At 47.5% G+C, this 19,257-nt stretch overlaps 1 protein-coding gene across 14 annotated transcripts in view; it reads right to left on the bottom strand.

Moving 5' to 3' along the window:
- The window catches only part of MAGI1 (membrane associated guanylate kinase, WW and PDZ domain containing 1), a 1,848,723-nt gene extending 1,831,491 nt beyond the window's left edge, over positions 1–17,232 (bottom strand). For 5 of the 14 annotated variants that reach the window (XM_069643693.1, XM_069643694.1, XM_069643700.1 and 2 more), the window contains exon 1: positions 16,592–17,229. In XM_069643693.1, coding sequence (XP_069499794.1) covers positions 16,592–16,895 — 304 coding nt within the window. In that variant the 5' untranslated portion in view covers positions 16,896–17,229. Of the gene's footprint in view, positions 1–16,591 lie in introns of all 14 variants that reach the window. The other 9 variants (XM_069643698.1, XM_069643702.1, XM_069643705.1 and 6 more) reach the window with 4 other exon arrangements.
- Between the last annotated feature and the right edge of the window lie 2,025 nt (positions 17,233–19,257).

Here is a 19,257-nt window from a genome sequence, read left to right as displayed (position 1 = left end):
TGTTTCACACTGTCCTTTTTCAGACCCGCCAGAGCGCCACGGGACCACTCGGTGCACCATACAGGAAACCTTTAACACGAACATACTCTGAACTTGCATAGCGTCTCCTTTCTAATAAATGCAAATAGATTGGTAAAACAGAAGCTTGCATAAAGTAGTTGGGCCCGTTGTCCCTTATTTGCTTGTGTCCCAACCCTACCCGCTAGTTCTATTTGTGCCCCCTGGTTTCCCCCACTAATATGCATTTCGAGAGGCATCACTGCAAATGAGTCAAGGCAACGCCTCCCACCAGACATGGTCTCGTAATCAAAGTCACAGCATCAAAGCACGTACGCCAACGCCTCCAGACCCTGGCCCTTCAGATGCCTGGAACACCCAGGGGGTTACAGTGCCGCGATTAACTGTTTCTTGTGGCTCGTCAAGGCCATGTCTCGTGGGTGGCAAAGCTTGAACGCCTGGATCCACTGCTCCAAAGCACGAACGAATTATAGAGCCGTCAAATTGCTAATTACTGTGCTCGAGTTATTATTACACCTTCGTTTATGTAAACCACATTAGACGACGATGGGGGGGGGGGTGTTTTGGTGATAGACTAGAGCAGCCCCTATATTTTCTGTAAACACATGGCCCTTCCCCTTTAAGTACAATACACGCAGCACTGCGCCCTGTGTCTGGTTTACTGATAGGCAAATCATGGTTTCCTTACAGAAAAAGAACACTGCTAGAAACATCTACCAACTCCCACACTCTAGCCCAAGACAAGAGAAATGCCCCGATCAGCCAATCAGCTTGGCAGTCACGCATTCCCCAATGCATCAGGAATGTCACCGAGAGGAATTGCAGGAAGAGCTGGAAATGCACAGTCAAAGTGCGCCTGTCTGGCTGCCTGAGTCCAAAGCTGCAACAAGGCTTTCATCACCGATACCAGGAAAGGCGCGAGGAACTCACCAATATATACAACCACAACCAGCAGCTACGTGTTACCTACTGCAAAACTACGCGCCGTTACCCTACAAGCGGAACAGGAGCTTCCGTGTTCATATAGAGCCCGGTAAACCATATTTGGCAGATTAGTGGAATCTGGAAATAAATAGGGGTCACAATTACGTAACCCCGTGGTACTCAATTTATCTACCTTTGCTAGGCTGATTGGTCAGATATATCTTGGACACTCAGGGAATATGCTTTCTGCAGAGAGCAGCATTTCTCCCTCCTTAGCTATTTAAGCAGCTAAAAACGAATGCACACATGAAGAAAAAACAATATCCTGCTGAAGAAAGAAGTGCCACAAAGCGTTCCCTAACAAATGAGCCGATAACGCTGCCAGATCATCAGCACGCAACAATTAACAGATAATATCATTTCTCCATGAGAGATGGAGGGTTTTGCCCACATCTCCAGTGAAGATGGAAATATTAGCCCACATCTCGGCTGGAAACGGAAGGTATTTATCAACATCTCCAAGAGACTGGCAAAGCCACATTGAAATAGACCAACTTCAAAACTCTATTTGCCAAACAGCCTCCCATGGCTTGGCACTAAAATATCTCACTGGAGTATTCACTTCCAGCCAGCCGACCAGCAGCGTCTGGTCGGGTTCCACAACCCTAAAGGCCATCACCACAAGAACTTCTAATATTTTGGTGCGCTCTCTCTTCATCAACAAGCTTCCTCTTTCTGGAACTCTCTTGAACATCCCTGCTACAATTCAGAGGGGCTCTGAAGACACGCTTATTCCATTCTTCTTAACACCTGAGTCCACACCCCCTCCACTCCCAAACCAAATCTGGGACTGGATGGTCCACCCCTCCCTCCTTGCTTATAGTCCCCTTGCTGCCTAATTGTCTAACCCGCGCCCCATCGTTAGCTCCACGCTCCCTTGTATCTCTGCTTCTCTCGCAGTGTTATGAAGTGCTCAGTTGCTTCCTGAAGCTGGGACCACGCTTTATTAATACCAGGGTAGGAAATGGGCCAGAACAAGACAGAGCGGAGCTGCGGCAAAGTTAGCCTAGACAGAGCGCAGTCAGAGCTGTGCTCCATCCCAGAGCTAGCCAGCCCAGGAAACGACCAGCTCTCCATGACAGTTCTCACCCACAAGCAGCCAGCGCTTTGGAAGAGTCGGCATACTAGAGGAAAGACAGAAACGGCCAAGGCCTCACAGGCTTTTTGCTACAGTGGAGTATTGTGGCCAATAAAAAGAGCAGAGTCCAAATTCCATTGATAGTGATTCAACAAGAAGCCATTTTGAGCTATCACAGACATAGTGCAAATAAAAAATTGTGGGCATTCTTATGTTCCCAAAATGTTCTTTGCGTTCATGCAAGTTGCCAGGCTTGGGTTCCTTGAAGAGATACTGTGTTGCGTGATCTTGCCTGGGGGCACGCCTCTCAGTCCACCCCTGTTCCACATACCCTCGCCCCCGCCAACCCCACCACTCATCACTGTTCCCCAAAGGAGGAGTGGGTTCCCACGGTACATTTTGTTTCCATTTCCAGCACTGATTAGTACCATAATCATCATCATCATCATCATCATCATTCTGCCTTCTTGTGCAAGGACCCTTAATCCACTCTCCCCCTTTTTGATTATCAAGTGGTTCGAGCCTGTAACAAGCTCTTAATGTAAGTAAAGGTTCCGGGTTTTGAAAAACGACTTCCACGGAGGTCTTTCCAATGTCGTAGAACGACTGGACATGTCCTATGTTACTGTCAGGAGACCACACGTGTGCATGCATGCAGCCCATACGCATGCGGCAATTAGCACTTTAAAAGCAATTTGAATCATTTCTACTACAGTATAGCAGGGGGGTCTGGAATTTAAAAAAAAAACGAATATTCATTTAATCCTGATTTTTTAAATCATATAATCAGAGGGGGGTGGTTTCGAGGCAAGTACCAAACCTCGCAAACGGTTGGCTTCTGCATGCCTGGTTTATTGTTTACGCTGTTGAGTGAGTGCCCTGGTGTAGAAGAAAGGGCTGTCTCTACAAAACAAATGCATTTCAAATACTCGAAAACGTAGACTGAAATCAAGCGCATGGTGGAAACTGGCATGAAACTATAAGCATTGTGTGTTCAGTATCACGGTGGGCTTGTACTCTACGAGATTGGGCGCCTGGGGTCCCCAAACACCCATAAACAATCCACCACCTACTCAGGTCGTGCCAGAAAAATAGACATTTCAGGCTGTAGAATTGGGTTTTCAGATTAAGCCTACTTTACTGTAAACCACTGAGGCCCCATGGTGTCTCATGCAGGGGAAAGAAGGGGGACACCCCGGGAGTACGTGCAAGCGTTTCCCCCGGAAGGGCGCAGATTTTGGGCACGGCAGATGCCAGCGAGCTGACCTGGGGATAGCGGGCCCCTCTTCCTGGGAGTTTAGAAGGGGCAGGGAAGGTTTGGGAGCAAGCGACTGTTGGTGGCTTTATGAGCGTCCAGTCGCTGCTCAAGTTCCTTCACTGCAGTGTGGTCCTGGTTGGCATCTTGGTGGTCATGAGTTTAGTGGTAGGGGGCTGCTGGGCAGAAGAGGAGGCCGAGCTCGGAAAAAAATATGTTTACAAAATGTGTTATCTTAATCATTTTCTTCTAGTTTTAGTGGGCATTGGTGGTGTTGTAGATAAATCACCATAAAAGTCTCCGGGTGGGGAGCTTGGTATCCCAGGGCTCCAGGTCACGCTGGTGTCGAGCCGGGTGATGGTCGGGGGTTGTAGAGCGTTTCTTATGCTCTTCCGAGCATGGTCAGGCAGCCTCTCGAGCCTGGTATCAGTGGTGGGGGGCATGTAGTGCGTGTGGGGCCAGTGGGGACGGGATCTTACCGGCTGATCCGGTCCCTTTGGGAGTGTGGTGCACATTGTGTCCACCAGGGGGCAGTGTGGCGTCCGGCAAGCAAGCAGGGTGCTGCCAATTGGGGAGCTGCAGAGTTGGGGGACGGGGGGCAGGGGATATATAAAAAACAAAGGACTATATTGAGAAAGGAAGATAATAAATATCAAGAGATAAACTGGTAGAAGAAAATAAGAAAACAAAAAAGGGAAAGGTGCAGTCAAGCCCGTGTCACCTCACCCTTCCACCGGGTAGGGTGCCACGCCTTTTTTGCCCATTGGCAAGCGGTTGTGGGGGGAGCAAAAATAAATAATAAATATATTGATTTAGGTAGCGTTAAATAAAGTGGGGATTAGCAGGATATTTACTGTGTGGCCTGCGGCCAGCAGGACAGGTAGCCTGTGGTTGGGGTCGATCCATAGGGTGGGGTCACTGTGGTGGGTTTAGTGGGATACTTGACTGGGGAGGAATTAAGTAAGGGGATTATGTCAGGGAGGGTCGTGGACGCTCAGGCCTTGTGGGAGGCGCTCAGCATTATCAGCAGAGCAGCTAAAGCCCAGCTAGAGGGGGCGGTACAAGAAGTTACGGGGAGGGGGCCCGGAGGTGGGAGGCCACAGCGCAGAGTGGCTTCGGACAGGGCCCCCTCGCACCGGTGATGGCTTGTAGCTCGTCAGCGGGGAGAGGTGTGGGATGAAGGGGCCAGGAGGAGCAGGGGAGATATACCAAGGAGGGAAGCGAGGAGCAGGGGAGATGAGAGTTGGGGGGGGGGTCAAGGTGTGGACTTGGTGCCGCGGTATGGGTGGGGGTGCGAAAGAAAAGGGGGGGGTGGAGGTTGGAGTGGGTGCGTTATTGAGGACAATAGGGAAGAAGCAGCCAGAGGGGAGCAGCGGTACAGAGGGGGCAAGGTGGGTAATGCCTGAAGAAGAGTGGAGGTGGGAGGAGGAGGACACTCTCCCCGGGAGATAGCAGTGACAGGGGAAGGTACGGGATGGGATGACCTCCCTGCACAGCGGTTTGAACGCGGAGGGTGTGGCATGGCCCCCGTGGCAGCAGAGGAAGAAGATGGAGAGGGCTTTAGAGCCGTCCCTCCGGTGACAAGAGGCGGGCAGCCTAGAGAGTACGGTACAGCCCGCAGCACGACGGAACACAGGTCAGAGGAGGGAACACCTCGCCAAAAAAGAGAAGAGGAGGGGTAGGGGCTGGTGCAACCCCACCGAGATGACAACACAGGAGCATCGGGGTGGACGCCCCAGTTCTGGTTCGAGAAGGATCTGCCTGGCCCGAGCAGACGTACCCAGCAAGAATGGTATATAGCTGGGGAAGATGAAGGTGGGGAGAAGGATCAGTTTGCTGTGGGAGGAGAGAGGTTGAGGGGAGTGGGTTGGAAGAGAAAGGGGACGTGGTGAGAGGCTTGAGGGGGGGCAGGCCTAGGGTGTAGCAGGAGTAGGGGGTGAATGTGGGGAAGATGGGTTGGGGACTCTGTTTTTCTTTTGTCCCCGCAGTAGGAGCCTGCTGAGGAAGGAATTGAGGAGTGGCGGCGTGGAGGCCAGGATGACGCAGCTAGGTGGCGACAGGCCAGCAAGAGGTGAGCAGGGCAGGGAATGGTTTGCGGCATGGGTCAGGTTGGGGGCTTGGTGGGGGGGGCGGCAAGGGCCTTGGTGAGGGCAGATGGGAGAGGTGTAGCCTCAGTGGAAGTGCAGACAGATAAAGTATCGGATCCTGTGTCCCAGGGGGTGGTGGAGGTGCCTACTTTAAGTACAGGGGAAAGTGCAGAAAAGTGTAAGAAACTACCCTATATGTGTATTACAAACCCTTTGGGTGCGCATTTGATCGTGGCTATGAAGGAATAAATGTGGGCCGGAGAGCGTGTGGATGTGTTCAAGCACTTACATGGGGAGGTGAGAGCTAAAGAGGGGTCAAAGGAGGAGGAGCTGGAGTTGGTGGCTAGACGGTGGGTCCTGGTTACGATTGAAAAATTGGACGTTAGCATTTTTAATATACACGGGCGTCTACTGTGAGAAGTACCCTGGGAGGTGTGTAGCTTTGCTGAATATATATATATATATATATATATATATATATATATATATATATATATATATATATATATATATATATATGATTAGGAAAGCATTTACGAGTTTCAAGGGGTTTGCCGGGGTGAGGTATGAAGAGGAGTTCAGGGCAAGGATGGGTGAGGACAAGCAAGCAGTGTTGGGGGGGGGAGGGGAGATTGATAAGGACCTATGGTTGCAATGGATGGCGCCCACGTACCCTTCCCCAACACGTCATACAGCGAGTGGTTTACCTGTGCCTTACTGTCCCTTTCATGGTCGCCCCGCCCCTGAGGGGTTGGGGAAGGAGGCAGGGGACAGCCATCAGCAGCATGCTGGGCCTTTTAGGGTTGCTCTAGGCCAGTGTTCAAATTCAGACACGAGTGCAGGACGGTATCCCATCACATAATGTTTTGTGACAGGAGAGAGGGGAATGGGGCGTGGATCAGGGAAGGGGGTGGTGGGCAAAGGCCTATACTTCAGTTAAGCTGTAGGTGCTGGAGTGGCTCTGTTTTTACCTATATCGGTAAGGGGCTAGGGTTTTGAGTGCAGGTTTCCAGGAGGGTTTTAAGTTGGGGTACCAGGGCCCGAGGAAGCGGCGGTGGCCGGAAAACCTGAAGTCGGCCCGGGAGAATCCAGAGGTGGTAAGGATGAAGCTGCGGAAGGAAGTGGCTGATAGAGGAGTGGTTGGGCCATTTTCGGATTTCCCGGGTGATCTGGTGGTGTCCCACTTAGGGGTTGTGCCTAAAAAAGCAGACGGGGAGTTCAGGTTGATTCACCGCTTGGCATGGCCAGAGGGCATGTCCGTGAATGATTTAATTGCTCCGGAGGATTACGGGGTGTCCTATGCAAGTGTGAATCAGGCAGTGAGTTTAGTGAGGAAGCAGGGGTGTGGTGCTTTTATGGCCAAGTGTGACATCTAATTGTTTTTTTTAAAGGGGGGGGGTTGTGGTGTTGGAAGGGGATGGAGGATGCAGAGGAGAAAAGATGGGAGGAGGTGATCCAGAGGCGTTGCTAGGGGGGGTCTCAGGGGGCTATAGCCCAGGTCTTTTGGTTGTAGCCCCGGATAGAAGGTCAGGGGAATACAACCAAAAAACTAGCTAGCCCCGGGTCCTGTCAGTCCTGACATTAGCGTAGCCCCATATCTTTTCCAGACCTAGCAACACTCCTGATTTGATCGAATTTATATATTGTGCTGTGTGGGCAAGGGTTGGTCCATGGCAATGGTAGCGGGGAAGCTGGTGGGAAGTGCCTTTTATGGGAAGTGGTTTTGGGGCTTTCAGGCCAGTGGGGGGGGGAAATGGCAAGTAAGATGTTGGAAGGATAGGCAAGGGAAAAAGGGAAGGGGAAGGGCGGCAGGAGGCCAGTGCCAGTGGTCCGTTCAAGGAAGTTGTCCCAGGCTCTGGAGAGCGCAAGCTGGTCGCCATGAGAAATAGACATGTTTTTGACGTGTTTTATTTGGCTGGTTTTTGGGGCATTTAGGGTCTCAGAGCTTGTACTGAAGGCACGGGGAAGGAGGTCTGCTGTGGAAGCACGTCTCTCTGTCAGAGGACAGCGTGGTTATCAAAATGTGTAAATCAAAGGCGGATCAGTTGGGTAAGGGTTTTTGGGTGTATTTGGATAGAGGGATTACGGAGTTGTGTCCAGTGTAGGCGGGAGTGCTGTGGAGGGAGAGATGTCGAGGAAGGGAGGGTTTGGTTTTTCAGCATGACAACAGGAAGGGGTGATGGCTACTCAAGTTTTGGGGTGATGAGGAGGGCCCTGTTGGTGGTGGGTGAGAAAGCGAAAGATTTTGACACTAATTCTTTTAGGATGGGGGCAGCACCTGAAGGAAGCAGGCTGGGTTTGTATGAGGAGAATGTGAAGAGACTGGGGCGCTAGAAATCGGCATAGTACAAAGGATACATCAGAGATCTGGGAAAAGAGGGTTTGGGGGTCAACAGAGAGAGGAGGCTCACTGCCTTTCTTTTTCAGATGTCACGCAGAGGAGTGGGGAGTTGCCTCAGATCTGGATATGCGGACACTCCATAGTGAAATGTGCATGGAAATATGCAGCAATAAGGGTTTTCGGTACTCAGTTGGGGGTGCAGTTATAAAGTGGCGTTGTTGAGATGGTCTGCGGTTGGGGGGCGTAGGTGGGACCAACTATTGCCTATGCTGGCTGGCATGTGGGAGCTTAATGGGGTATTGCGGCTTTGGTTTTACATGCAGGGGAGAACGTCCTGGTTAGGGATACAGGTGTGGCATTGTTAAAGAAGATGACGAGGGACCTTAGTTAGCTAAGGGAGATATGGCCTGGGGTTGTGTTGATTTGGACTGAGTTAATGTCAAGGAGGGTATGGATGGAGCTGTGAAGGAGAGGGCGTTGGAACGGACGAGTAAAAAGATTAACAGGGAAATGTTGACATTCTGAAGGTCCTGTGGGGTGCGGACACTCGCACAGCCGGAGATCAAATATGAAGCGCTTGATTTGTTTCAGGTGGATGGATTTCATTTGTGACAGTGGAGGGTATCATAAAAAGGTTGGAGGTAAAAGAGAGTGGGGGACAGAAAAAACATCTCAGGGAGGGTTTTTCTCGTGCCGGGGACATGACCCTTTGGAGGATGGTTGGGGTAAGAAAGAAGGGGTACTCGCGTGGTAAAGAGGGGGGGGTGGCACTGTTTGCACGAACAGGCTAACCTGGGGGTGCAAAGAGGGGGAAGAGGTATTGAAGAAGGAGGAGCGTGGCCTTGAGAAGATGGGGAGAGAAACCGGGAATGAAGGTTGAGAGGAATTGAGGGTGAGGGAGCAGGGGGCAGGATGTGATGAATGTTTTATTGTTTTGCGATTGTTAATTGATCTGTTAGTCTCTAAGGCCAGGGAGCCAGGTTTGCGTGTTTTTTGTAAGCTGTGGCCTGTCACATTAATGCAACCTTTTCCACTTCAAGCGAGTCTAGGAATTTTATGCAGTGAGCCTTAAAGCACGTGAAGCTCATCACCACTGTGACATTGGTGTCCAAGTGCTAGTATTACTCAGCAAATTCTGCCGCGCAAGCTAAATCGTAACCTCACCGAGCCAGGACACTTTGTCATAGGTAAGGTAATCAAAGCAGATTCCCATTCATAAATGAAGTAGTAAAATAAGGATTTATTTGCGAATAAAAGGACCTCAATTGCACAGGTTAAAGCCGGAGGTAAACTGCCAAAACCAACTCTCGTGCGTGCAATGACACCAGAACATTCTAAAAGGGAATGTCATTGTGAACACCACAACCAATTAGGATACAACACACTTCCCAGAATAGATAAAACACGTGGCTAGTCTAACATACTACAAACCGAGGCAAATAAAAGCATTTATCTTAGCAGTTGTAGAAACACAAGGTTTGACAAAGCGACAATTTATAAGTAGGGATTTTGCTTTCAGACTACCATTTTAGTACGGTTTCCAAGAATTCGAGCAGATGGTATTTTTCCCCCTTAATTTATTATGAATATACTTACAGCCAAAACGGCTTGTATATACATACATTTGTACTAACAATAAAAAAACATACATTGCATCATATTTCATAATAGGGCAAATTCCAATATCATTATAAAATCCCCTGTGATAATTCACCTAAAGGTTTGTTACATTTCAAATAAAATGTCATTTCCTTCTATAAACATTTTCCACAAGAGAGACTTATCGGCACATTTGATGTCGATGTTTCTTATCTATTCATTTATTTGCAATTGGTTTACAACAAACCTTTACAAAAACAGAAACCAGAAATCGACTCAGTACATACTATGAAAACACAAAATCCCAAAGGGAAACGAAAAAAAAAGAAAACATAAATAATAACTACAAGTTGGGCACTCAGCCCTTTTAAAAAATACCACACAGAGTAATTAACTCATTCATTGAATATTGAGTTATACAAGGAAAAAAACACAGACTATCATATAAATAATTAAAAAATACAAAAATACACACAAAAAGAAAAGAAAAAAAAATCACCATTCTGAAATTCATTGAGCAAAGTTCAGCCAATGAAACACAAATAAACAACCTTCCGGTACAATATGTTAAAAATACTTTGAATAAGATTCATCAGTGCATTTAAACTTGCACAGTGTGTAATGATATGTTCTAGTGTTTCAATCTCTACTGCACCACAAAGGTGACACAAACGCTCCGATTTTATGTGACCAATTTTCGCACCCTCAGTCTCTAAAACCTGGGAGGTATAACAATTTCTCATAGCACATGGCCTATGAGAGATTTACAGGTAAATTCGGCCATCATCAAACCCCAAGCGCATATATTCGACTGATAAAATCTTAGGCATTCCAAACAATATTCACAATATTTTTGCTCCATGTTTGCCCAATTTCCTAATCAATTTGTGTCCCCACACTTCAACACCATAATAGGAACAATTTTTCCAGAGCAAAACAGTGGATTGGCTTTATCGAGCATCCTCCAATAAAGAGCTTAGGGTATGTGCTATTCTCAGACATTTACTCTTATTCTCCTCTCAATGTAGGTCCCATTTTAACCTGTCATCAATTATCACACCCAGGTATTTATAGCATCTGACAGATTCAACAGGTTAATTATTGATCTTCCACACAAAATTGGATTTAGGATTATTTCTTTTTACTGTAAATGCTATGATTTTTGTTTTATTGATATTGATACGAAGCCCATTTACTCTTGCATATTCACCAAGAGCATCAAGCATTTATTTTTTGGAGCCCCTTTGGTGTGTAATCCAACAGAAGTACATACTCTGCATAGCCTAGCCAGCTGATTGTTAAGGCTCCAACCTTTATTGGACAAGTGGTCAAACTATTTAAAGCATCTGCCAAGTCTGCAAGATATAAATTAAATAATGTCTAGGCAAATATGCATCCCTGCTTCACACCCCAGGAAGTTGGCAACAAGTCAGACAAAGTGCCCTGTCCATCCAATCGCACACTTGTATCTTGCTACAGCAGCATGATCATGTTCAACAGGCCACGAGGAACTTTCCATGCAATTAATTTATTCCATAGCCGATTCCTCATGACTGTGTCGAATGCCACACTGAAATCAATATATGCTCCATAAACAGGCAGTTGAGGTCTCGTCCACGCATGTTCAATAGCAGATGCAAGGATGAGTATATTGTGAGTAGCACTAGAATTTTTCCTAAATCCACTCTGATTTGGTGGTAAGACATTGTTCTTCACTATCCACTGGTTAAGTTAATCTAGTAGTACTCTGGCAAATATTTTGTCCAGAATATCCAACATTTCAAGCATGCAATAATTGGACAGGTTTTTCCAACATCCCTTTTTATGTATAGGGGAGGGGGTGCGGCTCTCTCTCCAGGAAGACAGCACCTGTTCATAGTTCCCAATATTCACAAAAAAAGGACATGCAAAGCCCAAGCCCACCTTTTCAGGGATTGTCTAATCAAACTATTGCATGTCCCTTCTGGGCCGGCAGACCCTCTCAATTATGTCTGTGATATCAGTCTCTGCCGATTTACATGTCCAGGTACGAAATGCACTTATTCCCTCTACATCCACTGGTTCAACAGCCCCCAACGTCATCTCTACATGATTGCGCCATGCTTCCTCAGACACACTATTGATAGGCAAGGCTTTCTTCACAGCTCCTCTAATCACCATCCATATGCCTGTGTTGTTATCAGTCGGAGCATGATAGGCTAGTTATTTCCAAACTTCTATCTCACACTTATTGTGATGACCCTTAAGCCACCGCCACCATCTTGCTTTCAATGTTTTAATATGCTTGGATATTTCTAATGCTGCGAGTTTGCCTATATCAACATGCAGTGCCTCTGCAACACCTTTTCACAGTTACTTTTTTGCAGCATGTACTCTACGATCGTATTGTCGACCTGTTCCACTTAAAGAATTCCAATGTTCTTCAGTACTTTTGCAATTTCTTTTTTTCTGAATTGGCTCCTTAATGGAGGAGGTCACTATCAAGAAATCAGGTATAGTTGAGGGCCCAACACTTTCATGACCAAGCAAACATTTCTCAAATTATAGGGAAATGTCCCTTTCAGCCACTAGCTTTGCTTTGTCTAGATTTGTCACGTTCCACCGTATGCGGTTGGAGCCACTATTGACAGAATACCATTTAGATCAAACATTTGATGGTTTTCTTGGGATTTTAATTCAACACACTGTGGCATATGATCACTCTCCTCACGTGTAAGTACAGCCATGTCCTCCACCAAAGCCAGTGCTACGCTATTCAGAAACACATAGTCAATGGTGGAGGCACTCTTGCCATTCACACGTGTATAGGCTTTCTGGGCATCGCCAAAACTATATCCATCCAGCATAGTGAGGTGGTAAGAATAGAGTAATGTAGCCCAAGCCTTTCCCTGCTGATTAAATTCAAGCACACTCATTGCGGATCACCCACCCATGACAGGCAAACCTTCCAATGTTGTTCCTATATTAGCATTAAAGTCATCTACTATCCAAATTGGAATACATGGATCAATGTCATTGAAAATATTTTTTACTGTTTTTATATTTTGTTTATTTGCCACTGCATTAGTAGGGTCATATATATATATACTAATAAGGACCATTTCTCATTCCTTCACAAGTTCACAACTAATTCTAACCACTAGAACCATATAGAAGTCGAACCATTTAATTCTTCAAGACTCCATGGATGCCGAACAGAAACCTAAAGTCCCCCTTTAGGTCAACCTTTTGGGTCCCTTTACAGCCAATATCTGCGTAGTACGTAGACCATCTATTTTGCATGCCTCTGTCATCCATGTTTCTTGGAGAGCAACTATATTGAATATATGGATATTGGCTTACAAACCATCATCAGCGGACAGGTGGAGAAACCCCCTAGTGTTCCATGAACATGTCATTCTATGGTCACTGAGACTTTGCAGAGAAGTGGGCCTTAAAGACCTTGGGGAGCCATTGCCAATAACCATCTCCATTATCAACCTCCTCTTTATTGGTCTCCCTGTCACCCACCTCCATGTGGTCTCCGTTATATGTTGCCCTCTCATCTACACTGTCCCGCTGGTTAGTCCAAGATCGCATATCCATAAAGGGGTCCTTTTCATCATGGGGCTTTCTGACCAGTAGGGGAGTTCTATTTGTATGGGTCTGCATCCTTACAGTTGGCCAACTGTGACCATGTCTGTACAGATAATTTTCATATTACAGAATATACTCCAATGTGGCTTCAGATGTAAACCAAATATCTGAGGCCAAAGTTGCTATATCCTCCAGTTGTCCACAATCTTAATATTGTTTGTGGTTATGACCCAAAGTGGCACTACACTATGCAAGATGCACAGAACAGCTCTGCAATTTAAGTGGGGGGTGGTGATCAATGGATGAAACAGGCCTCAACTATAGAGCTCTTACCTCATCTACAGATTCTATGCCAAGTAAGACAGCATTATGCTTATATTGTTTGTTTACCAGACCTTCCTTTTTCCATTCAGTTGGGATGGGCCATTCATCCTGGTTTGAGAGGCAGTATTTACCAACCGACATCCACCCACCTCATTTTCCCCATCATTAGTTTTAGTATTGATACCAGCTATTAATATCAGTTATTTTTCATCATTGCATATCCTCCAATACACAATCTTGTGCGTCTACACGCACACACTGTTTCTTCTTTTTGACTGCTACTCTCCTAGGCACATCACCATTGCTACCAACTTCGATACATTGCTTAACAATTGTTTTTATTGCGTATACAGTTATAAAAAAAACGTTTACACAAAGTTAAAAATATGAATCATATTAAAAACAAATATCTCAAAACACACATAGAATTGTTATTTTTACAGTTATAATAAAGAAAACATAAAAGTAAGGGGTGAGTGTCACAATACAGAGGGGGGCCTAAGCATCAAATAACAGAGTACCAGAAGGAGGACGTCAAATAGTAAGCTTCAGGGTCAAAGGCCACTTCATAGTTCTACATCCTCCTCAAACTTTCTCAGTAATGTATCCGCACATTTCCAAACTTGCGTGATGGCTATAATCAAACCCCTATTTTGGCCCGAAAGACATCTCAACTAAAACGATTCATCAGTTATTTGTTCAACATCTTCTGCATACTTGGTGAAATCTCTTTCATAAATGGCTCCCATGGCAGAACATTTAGTGAGTATATGTCCTGCAGATTCATTCTCATTTTTGTCACCACATAACCTACAAGATCTTTCATTGGGAGGAATCTTGATCCAAGCACCCCTAATTTCTAGCACATTGAGATAATTTAGTCTAAATGCGCTATAATGCTGTCTGCGAGACCAACACACCAGCAAACAGTACTCGCTGAGCACTGCCGTTAATGCTACTCTATTTTTGTTACCAATCTTAGAAGGATGGAAGGCTGAGTGAGTTCTCCAAAGTGAATCTAAACTTTCCACATCTTAAATGACATCTTGCAAGTTTCACTACAAATGCCATAAAAGCTAGTGTGGGGCGATGTGTTTGGGAAAGTAAGCAATGTGTGTATGGTCCTGTTAGAGAGCTGTGCAGTGATGGCGACTGTTTGTAGTCTTGTTAAAGAGCTGTGTGATAGAGACAGTGAATTGGCTTGGCAGTGACAGATCCAGACACAGTGTTGGTTTGACAACCAGTGACAGATCTTCTAAAGCAGGCAGAAGCAGGGACAAGGATGCAGCCTGTATACTAGTCAGTAACAAAGCCTGTGATAAATACATAGTATATTTTAATGTTAATACGACAAAGTGACTTTATGGAGATTGAGTGACCGAAACGGTGCATGCAACACTGGCAAGGCCTGTGACAGCCCGTGTCTAATACTGCATAACCAAGACTATGACAGGCATTGCGTGATAGCGTCTGATTACCAAGGCCCGCTTGAGCACATCTCAAGCCCATCATGCAACCACACAATATTTATCTCTATGGCCATACAGCTTTAGGCCTAGATATTGCCTCTCCTGTAAAAGCCATGTTTTGCTATAAGCTACACATGTATTGTTGTTGCTTTTACGCTGCTTTAATAGGAAAATGCATGCCTCCATGACACCACAAACTGCGCCCCTCCCCTATAAACTGCCCTTGAGTCATAAAACGACCCTGTTTCTATTTGTTAACTCCGTTTCTATCTTAACTTCTATGTCTTTTCATCCCTCTCATCGATTATTCACACTACCAGACTATAGTGGAGATTACAGCAAAGTTTTTTGGTAAAATAGTGTTTCGAGGCTGATCAAGGAGCCCATGCTCTGCTACAGGTAAGCGACCAAGTGTTGGGGGTACAGGGCTGCTGTATGTTTTATAGGGTGTTCTCGAAGCACTCTTGAGGCTGGTAGGAGACGAGTTATCTGTTGGGATTAGTGTTTAGGCCAGTCTGCAGTGCAACTAAGCGCTATCCCTATCTCTGTAACTAAGCACTGATCATCCTCTGTAACAAGCGCCACGATGCCTACGGGCAGATGCGCGCGCGCTCAATAAATAAATAAATAAATAGTGTGAAGTTCTGGAGAAGAGGACGACATAGCGTGTCTGTGCGTAGAAGATATATATCAGGGTTGAGTGGCATAAGGCAAGCGTAAGGTCTTCAAGTACAGTGTGTAGTTATTACTCAGAGGATACGCTATTCAGCAGAGCAATATCCTCAAAACATACAGGAGAACGAAGGCATCACATAATCGCACTAGTACTACATAAAGCTGCATTAGATGTATGCGTTAACCACTCTCCTCACATTATGATAGCAGAGCGTATGTGTTAGATGAGGAGTGAAAGAGCATGTGTCTATTAACAGAGCCTTGTTGCAGAGCACGTCTAATACAGCCTATGTGGCAGAGTACTTGACACACCGTGTGAGCATGTGGCCAGGCATAACTTGCACACTGTGCAACTGTGGTACACATTGTATGCAGAATGCGTGGCTGGGATTGGGATACACTGTGTGCCTAGTTAGTGTTAGGGCATGACACGGCTGCTGTACAGGATGCAAAAGGCCTGTGGGACAGTGATTCTGGTACACTGTGTACATAGCCTGCACCAAGGGTCCCTGCTAGACCTTGCATATGGCACAACTCGTACACAGTGCCCAGCTAAGGTACATTATGTACACAACCTCTGTGAAGTGACTCAGATACATTATGTACACAGCCTGTGTCGGAGCATGTGATAAGACTAAACTGCTAAACAAAGACGGCGAGCCATGTTATAAAGAACCCATGTGACTGATGCATCGTAATATAGATCATGTGAAATACCGAGACCGCGCGAGACAAGACTGGCTCGCTTTATGCAGAGCGTATTACACGCTTGCTACAAAGCCTGCAATAAACACGTTATTCGGACCCAATGAAAAAACATATGGATACCCCCTACAGTGGCACAGCATGTACTAAATACCCTTATACAGAACCAGCCGAGACCCCGTCCCTCGTAACACGTGACACAGCCAGCATATTACACTTTGCACAGATGATGTGCGAGAGAACTGGCAAGACAAAGTTCAAGTCGTGACAGAGCATTCCCATTTATAGAGAGCCTGTGATAAATGCATTTTTAAAGATGTTTCAGCCGCGCGTAATCCTGCCTGCGTAACCGTGTAAGGAGCCTTCTGCGTGCATCTGAACAAGTGCTGCACTTGACACACTTAGGTGGCGGCGCCCGGGCTGCGCGTCTCGCCGAGCCCGTCATAAGCCGCTTCCATGCAGAACCTGTGGGCTGCTCACCTTGGCGCACGGTCTTGAGCTGCACGGGCTCCGGGCTGCGCTGCACCAGCTCCTGCACGTCGTAGCCGGGCAGCCCCGCCACCGGCACCCCGGCCACTTCCAGCAGCAGCTCCCCGGGGGCCAGGCTGCCCTCGGTGCAGAGTAGGGCGGCGGGCTCGTCCGCCTCCCCCAGGTAGGTGAACTCTCCGTGCTCGGCTCCCCCCAGCAGAGGTAGCGGCAGCCCCGCGGCGCCGGGCCCGCGAGTCACGGCGCAGCGGCTCACCCTGCCCGTCCAGTGGTTCTTCTTCTGGATCACCTTTGCCATGGCGACGGGCGGCGCCCCCGGGACAGGCGCCCCCCGGGGGCCAGCCGCTGGGGCACCGGGGAGCGAGCCCGCAGACCAGAGCGCAACTTCCCGGCTGCCGGAGCCGCACTCTCTCTCTCTCTCTCTCCGGGATGAACTTTTCTTTCCCTCCCCGCGGTCTGATCAGAGCGTCTGCTCAGGTGCCCTCCTGCCGCCGCCGCCGCCGGGATCCAGGGGGCCCGCACGCCCCCTCCCCGCTGCCCTGGCTGTCACTTTCTGCCCTGCGCTCCGGGAATGGGCCGCGGCCCCTTTAAGGGCATACAAAGGGCTCCGCCGCTGCTGCCTGCTGTGCCCGGCCCGTGGATGGGAGCCCCCAGCGCGCATGCGCCGTCTCTCGCCCGGAGGAACCTGCCTGCCGGTCACACCACGCCCTGCCCGCTCCTGCCGGAGGCGGCTCGGACACACACGCACCGCAGGCGGGCGCCACCCCGGGCCCAAGCGCGCCGCCTGCAGCCCCGGGCGGCGCCCGAGCTCTGGCGGCCACTGTGCCAGGTGCGGACTCGGAGCCCTGCACCCTGAGCGGGAAGTAGCTCGCAGGAGGAGTGCCAGTGGATCTTCAGAATAAAGTGGAGCGGCGCATAAGCGGCAGCGGGAATCTCGGGAGTTTTCTACCGCCACAATTGTGGGGTGTTGCTCCTTATTCACGGCTGTTGGGGTACCGTGACACCTATGAAGAACTTGCAATATTCTGTCACTGCTCCGAGTCTCTCTCATGGCTGTGCTTCATTCACATAGGTCATGCCTTCATGGGCGTAATTTTAGGGGGGACGGGGGTGTTTGCCCCCCCCAACTTTCATGGCACAGCATTTTGTCCCCATTCTTTTGGCTGGGGCACCTTTTTTTCAGATGTCATGTCCCCCCTAACATTTTCTGCAAAGTTACTCCACTGCATGCCTTAATGTTATGTACTGTTACCTGGTCTTGTACTGTGCACTGCTGCCACTTGCATGGTCTCTTTCGCAGATCTGAAATGGAAGGAGGGTTGGGGGGGTTGCTAGTGAGATTGACTGGGGGGGGGGGGGAACAAGAGAGTTTTGATGTGATGTTGGCAGCTCCAGTTTGGAGAAGCCCGTCACTCAGCCTTGGTGCTTTTTCCGTTGGTAGGCGTCATATTGTGTTGAGTTATGAGGGTGCATGGGTGCTCTGTGTGTACTTTTGTTTGGTTTCAAGTTGGGTGTTGTGGATTGTGCGCAGTTTGTGGTGCGATAGATGTGCGTTTGTTAGAGTTTGAGGGTGAGTAGGCAGAATATTGAGTTTTTGTAGCGTTAAGGAGCACATACTGTTGGGAATACACCTAGATTCAAAGCATATGCTGTGTTGAAATGCACCTATGTTCAACGCAGAATGCGTTGAAAATAAACCCAGATTCAAAGCGTACACTGTGTTTAATTACACCTGTATTCACATCATAAACTGTGTTGAAATGGATTTAGGTGCGATGCCTACATTGTGTAGAAAATGGACCTAGATTCAAAGCATGCACCTTGTTGGAATACATCTAGTTCAGCACATATATTGCGTGAGAGGATCCGGCAGTACACGAGTATGTCAGCTTGGGTCAGTAGATTTGACAGATGCAATGCATTTCCTAGCTCCCCCGCCTTTCCTCATTGCCCAACCTCAGGAAGTCCATCTAAGTTTAACACATTCCTACCCCAAAAATACAGCTTAGTGCAATACATTACAAGCCCCCAATACATCTAAGTGCACCACCCAGATAACTCACAGTACATCTATCCGGCTATACAGGGGGTGCAGCAGGTAATCTACACATTATGATATATGATAATGGTAATGAAAAAGTGGCAAGGTTTTAATTGAGCACAGTAATGGCTGTGTTCGCCGTCCGGGTGCGTGACTTTTATTTTCCTCTAATCAATAGTCAAAATCTTTATACACAATAACTATTAAGAAACACACCACTCCACTCTGTGGCACAAAGCCTTTCCGCCCTGACAATGCCATAACAGCCCACAAGTGGAAAACTCCAGTTTGTTTTTCCAAATGAAAAATCACAGAATCTCTAGAACACAACATATACTGTGTTCATTTCTTGTCTTCTAGTCCCCTCCCCCCAAACCACCACCAACATGTAAAGAGAAACCTTAAGTGAGGCAAGAAATCGATGGGTTGTCCCAAAGAAGTTAGGACCTAAGAAGTGTCGCACTTAAGATCTGCAAGTAGGTAAGGGACCTTAACAAGTGGCGTGAGCTATTCAGGGCCGGCTTAAAATATGTCAAGACTTGTGGGGGGCCATTTCAACACGTTTGGGGGACATTGTCTATAGCTGGGACAAACAGCCTGGGGTGATTAGGTTGTAATG

This window comes from Ambystoma mexicanum, chromosome 2p, assembly GCF_040938575.1.
Source record: "Ambystoma mexicanum isolate Mex_15411 chromosome 2p, UKY_AmexF1_1, whole genome shotgun sequence".
NCBI lineage: Eukaryota > Metazoa > Chordata > Amphibia > Caudata > Ambystomatidae > Ambystoma > Ambystoma mexicanum.
This window is presented reverse-complemented; position numbering and strand designations above follow the sequence as displayed.